Below are 5886 nucleotides of genomic sequence, written 5' to 3'. Positions count from 1 at the left end.
ATGATTCAGATCTTAGATATTGTTCTTTTCTTTTTGCAACTCTATCTTTTTCGTCTTCGTTATGTATGAGTGTAATATTTATACACTGTCTTTATAAAAAAAGTTATATCCTATATATAGAAAATGATTTAGGTAAAAGCAATTATTATCGTGAGAAATAAAAATAGTCAATATCGACAATCAGATCTAACTTAAACAATTAAGATTAAAATAATTAATTATATCTCAATAACTAATTTTTAATCATAAACTATATTTATGTATGATTGTAAAGCCTGAATTAATGTTTTCTCTGTATGATCGTACTTGAATTTGTATACTAGGGTACCAAAATTTTAAACATCCTCGAATTTGATATTATGTCCGGTGTTGGGCTTTGATAGGATCGAACACAGGTGGTAATGGGCCATAACAGAGTTCTAAAAGTATAAAACCCAAACCAAATAAATATGCAGTGGTTCTTTGGGCTGGGTTATCGCATTAGCGATTCCTGTAAGATTAAATAAGGGAGTTTATATTTAATCCTGCATTTTTAGTTTTAAATTCCATCTCATTTGTAATCTATCTATGTGCATTTAACCGAAGTTAGTGTACTTTTTCCGAATTTGGATCCTCTCCATTACTGGAGAGTCCATTACCATGTTAAGATCATGACACGTGGCAAAAATAAAAATCTAACAGTTCTAATTTTAACTCATTTTTTAATAAAATAAATTATATTTATTGTTTCTCCTTAAAATCCAGTACTGGACTCTCCAGTACTGGAGAGGAGTTGGACTCAATTTTTCCAACAAAAAAAACATGTAACCTTGCTTACATGGACGAAAGAAGGTAATGTATGTAAAGTTGTGGTTTAAAACTAGTAATTAAGGGTTTAAATCTAATCTCCTTTAAGTAATTGAAACACAAAAATTGAATAAGAAATTAAAATATCATATAAAAATGTAAACTTATAGGTATAAAGAATTAATGTAACATTTATACACTATGATTGTAAAGATTTATATACATTAATGATATCATTTATCATTAATTTGTATTGTTCATATTTAAAAGTTAATTATAATTAAATATAAAGTGTGGATCAATATATAATAAAATCTTTCATGGTATCAATATATATCTATTCTCATAAATAATATTACCTCTAGTCCTTTTTATGACCATTTTGGATAATTTCATATGGATCAAGAAAAATAAAACCATTATTAAATTTGTTAACTTTTATATCACTTTTACCAAAACTGACATCTAGAATTAAACTATTTTATTTTTTCATTGAAACTGTTTGAATAAATGAAATATTTTGGTAACAAATTCATCTATTATTGTTCGTAGAATTTTGAAAAAGATGTTGTAAATATGATCAAAACAAAACCTCAAAAGAATCTTATAAATAACTAAAATTATTTTTAATATCATACATATACAAAAATCATTTTAAGATATTAATAATTTATGGTAATGAAATTATAGTAAGATTCCAAGATGCAAACTTCTCATAAATAAAAGAAAGAAATTATAGGTTAAATGCTAGAAATTCATAAATGTAATGCCAAAAGAGTCTAATATTGTTTCAAAAAGTTGTAATTAATTTTATCAATAATTTTCAAAAAATAATTTGCAAACTTATCATAAGTTTAAGCCCTTTAAGGTATTTACTTTTTAAATTTCTTTGTTTCTTTTTTTGCCTTCGACCATGTATCTTCATAGATATAGACCAAGACTCCTCAAATGAAGTCACAATTTGATAAAGCTCTTCCAAATGTTTAGACTCCAAAATTGGAATTCTTAACCACGGATCAAATTTGTCTAAAGCCTCAACCCAATCACTTTTGAGAAAGGTATATTATTTTTTCTTATTAATTATTAAACATAACTAGATAAGCATTTTAATTCTACATGTCAGTCGTATATTAGCAAGCGTTCTTTACGAGTTGAGTTTTAGCGATGAAGGAAATGAAAATTTCATTCATGTTATAAGTATATTTTATAACTCTCAAACTTTCTTTCCCTCCAAAATCTAAATTGCAAACAAATTCCGACACAATTTTAGTGATTTGTTGAAGATGCAATCAGCACACATAAGAAAAGTGACTTCTCATATTAAAAACTCCACCAAAAAGTCATCCTAGTAAAATACAATCAAATTTAAAACACCTTCAATCACATACATTAATCTCCAAACATCAAATATGAATCACTTGAATCCTAAGGATATTATATAGTTAAAATTATTATGGAAAACAAAAACCCAAGCACAAAAGAATAGTTTCCTCAAGAAAATGTGATATCTACTATTTCAATAGTTCAGAAAGCTAAGTTTATCACGTTGCACTATATTATAGCTGTTTCACTTTGGGATTATATAGTCCATAACATCTAGTATTAAAAATAAAAGTACCTTTATGATGGATATAATGATTGGTACTATTTGTTGATCATCTTTGTCCTTCTATCCTACTATTGCAGTTTTGTTCCACAGTATATGGATTTGGCACATCAAACTTAGATTATTGTTTGGCTCTTAGACCATAAGTGATTGTTAGAAAATACAGTGTCAAATCCAAAGTATCCAGGAACTTAACTTGGTGGAAATGGTTTAGCTGTTTGTTCAACTTCAAGATGTTTGTGCATTCAAAATGTGCAGGAATTGAACATGTGAAATTGCTAATAAATTACAAAACATCAACAATACTTTAGAAGAGGTATTCAAAGACCAACTTGAACACTTATCCAAAGTATAACATCTTCAAAATGTACGTGATATTGACCATGGGAAATTGTTAAAGGAAGTAGATTATTGAAAGATCTGTCATCATATTTATAGTTCAGCAAACAGTCTTTCCCACAGAAGAAATAGTCTAATACTATACAAACTCTGTCATATTTCACTATATGAGGGGTTGAGCTCCTCTTATGTGCAAAACCAGTACCAGTTATGAAGAAACTGAGCATCTAGCAGGAGATTTTGGAGGCAAAATGAAAAAAGCAGTAAAAGGAACACAAATTGTGACAGTTTTAACTTGAACTGCAAACCTGCAATTGTGATTGCACTACTGCCATTTTGATAGTCCCCACAATTGTGATAAATCGACCAAAACCGAGATGGAACCACACCCGCAATTTAAAACTTGCACGCCTGGTGTCCAATGCAATTCATAAGCACTATGCAGAAGTTCAAAAAGTCAAATTCAAACAAACCTAACCAATACTAACTCAGAAATAAGTAACTAGACTACAAATTCTGCATATAGTGAAAGAAATGAAAGCTTAAAACTGTGACATTTGAGGTGTGTCAATAAGGCACAGAACTTTATAAGCAAAGTAAACAGTCACCAAACTACAATATTATTATTCTCATGAACAAAAAGAATGAATTGAACTGTGAAAAGCAACAGAAGCTTAATCCATATGTACCATTGCAAAATAAAACCTATCCATCAAGATTCTTCATTCTTCATCATCAGACTCAGAGAGATGCATTTTTCCCTTCCCCTTACGCACTTTCCCTCCACCATTCTCAGATGCTTCAGTAACTTTATACAAATCAGCTGTAACTTCTGTTAACCACAATCCAGGAAAAAGGGTCTGCACCAAAAAAAATCAAATTTTCTCATGTGTTAGATTTTGCATAGTTTATTAAAAAAACACAGAATCAATCAAATGCAAAGAAATTAAACTCACATCCATTTGTCTCTGAACATCTCTGGGCCTCTTGATAGGCCTGCGAGGCGGCCGGCGACCCACCATCGCAGCAAAATCTTCTTCAATCTCCTTCTTTGATAACTGCACTGAAAATTTCTCCCTTTGCTTTGTCTTTTCACAATTGCTTCTCAACTTTGGAAGCTTCACCGCACCACCACTGTTACCGTTACCGTTACAGTTAGTGTTATTTCTCAGTGGCGATGAAGAATTCGGTTTCTTCTCTTCAATCTTCAATCTTTTTCCGTTACCTACGGCAGAGAAAAACGGTTTAATCTCTTCCCGCCGCCTCGTCCTAAGGTTCCACGGCCTCGCTTGCTCCGCTGGCGGTGGCGGCGGTGAAGATTCCCGCTCTTCTTCTTTTTCTTCATCCTCCACCTCCTTCCTCAAAATCTCGTCTTTCATTTTCTCCGCAGCGGTCTTCAGATCAAGCACGAGCTTCTTCCTCACCGCGTCGATCCCTTCATCGTTATCGCCGTCGCCGCCGTCAATTCGCGGTTTCCGCATCCTCGAACTCCTAACGTTCCTCTCCGTCTTAAATTCCATCATCCAGTTCGCGGTGGAGTCGTCGGACCACGACGCAGGGGATCGGCGATCTCTGCTTCCGGAAGCTTCGGCTTCGGCGTGCGCGGCGGCGGAAGAGTTAGCGCACCGCAGATACCTCTGGCTGCCCCACTTCAAAGAAGAAGGTAACGTGAAATTGTGAAGACGATTTGATCTCTTGGGAGTGGTGGCCATGTACGCCGGCACCGGAATCGGAACTCTGTCTTCGGCAAAACCCAACAACACCATTTACCTGAAGAAGAAGGGAAGAAAGAAAGAGAGAAAATGGAGGGAAGAGAAGAAAGAGAGAAAAGAGAAGGAAATAGAGGTGAAGGAATTGTGAGGGAAAAAGTGAGAATAGTGAATCACATGAAAGGTTTGTGTTTGGGAAAGTGGCCGGGAAACGTATACAAGTTTATATATGAAGAGAAGGAGTGAGGGAACAAATAGAGGTTGAACGGGTTTAGTGTTTTTGGGTTATTGGATTTGGATCTTCCCTTCTTTGCCTAAGGAAGGAGGTTATGTTCAAAAAAAATTCTTTTTCTTTAGAAAAAATGCATTTGTATGAGCTTTATATGTTTTTATTGTATTATTATTCATTTATGTTTCATTACTATTTACTCTTAAAAAACTATAAAGGGAGAGAAAAATATGTACCGAATGAGTATGAGTTTTGTACTTTGTCACTTCTACTTCTATTATTTATGTTTAATTATTATTGACTCTTTAAAAAGTAATACAAATAAACTGTAGGTGATGTATTGATTATATATAAATATTACACTCTTTTTATTATAAGATGAAGTTACAAATATAAATATATATGTATATAGCATATTGATTTAAAATATGATAAATTTAATAAATTATAATGGAACATATACTTACATGTGTCATATTTTTATAAACCGCGAAAAAATGTATGTACCAACAATATATGAGTTTTATACATTATTATTATATCATTCATATCTAATCATATTGATTATTAAAAAAAATCAAATGAATAATAGATGATAAATCTTTACAATATAGGTATAAGTATGAGATTGATTTAGAGTATGATAAATTTAACAAAATTATAAAGTAACATATGGTTAAATGTGTCACTTTTTTTATAAACTACCCGTTAAGGGAATAAGGTTAGTTGAGTATGTGTTTAACATGTGAAAAAAGTGAATTCTACTAAGTATGAATAGGGATGAAAAAGTTTTTTCTCATTAACACTCAAGTAAGTACAACAAATGCAAGCTTGTGGGGTCATCACGCCCAATGCACGCATGTCTAATAGTTTGGTTTGGGACTAGATTGATTAATGCGTGAAAGCCATTATGGATTGATTAGTTTCATTGTTAGTTTTCAGGATTATTGAAGCAATTGACATTGCTTTTTTTTCTTTCGATGACAACAAGTAGCATTTAGCAACATACTATCGTTGTAGACTATTAGTATGGATGAGAATCATCTCATTTTAACATTGTCTCATTTCTTATTTCTAGACAATCATATATTAACATATTGATAAAATAAAAAATTTAAAAGCAAAAAGTAATAAAATAGAGCATTCTGATTGACTTAGGACATGGAGTGAAACACCATTTGGGACAAGCGATCTCCATCCCTATTAATATGACCTTC

The 5886-nt window shown here is 31.9% G+C and overlaps 1 protein-coding gene across 3 annotated transcripts; it reads right to left on the bottom strand.

Moving 5' to 3' along the window:
- Positions 2805 to 4711, bottom strand: LOC109332148. 3 transcript variants are annotated; one of them, XM_019566999.1, is made up of 3 exons: positions 3688 to 4711; positions 3421 to 3591; positions 2805 to 3168 (listed from the first exon to the last, which is right to left on the bottom strand). In XM_019566999.1, the coding sequence occupies exons 1-2, from the start codon at positions 4495 to 4497 to the stop codon at positions 3454 to 3456; spliced, it is 948 nt and encodes a 315-aa protein (XP_019422544.1). In that variant the 5' UTR covers positions 4498 to 4711; the 3' UTR covers positions 2805 to 3168; positions 3421 to 3453. The 3 variants fall into 3 exon arrangements, with proteins under 3 accessions (XP_019422544.1, XP_019422543.1, XP_019422542.1); XM_019566998.1 differs by having other exon boundaries at positions 2805 to 3142; XM_019566997.1 differs by lacking the exon at positions 2805 to 3168 and having other exon boundaries at positions 3258 to 3591; positions 3688 to 4710.

The sequence above is a fragment of the Lupinus angustifolius genome, chromosome LG18, assembly GCF_001865875.1.
Source record: "Lupinus angustifolius cultivar Tanjil chromosome LG18, LupAngTanjil_v1.0, whole genome shotgun sequence".
Classification (NCBI taxonomy): domain Eukaryota; kingdom Viridiplantae; phylum Streptophyta; class Magnoliopsida; order Fabales; family Fabaceae; genus Lupinus; species Lupinus angustifolius.
The sequence above is the reverse complement of the archived record's forward strand: the minus strand, read 5'-3'. Positions and strand labels throughout refer to the sequence as shown.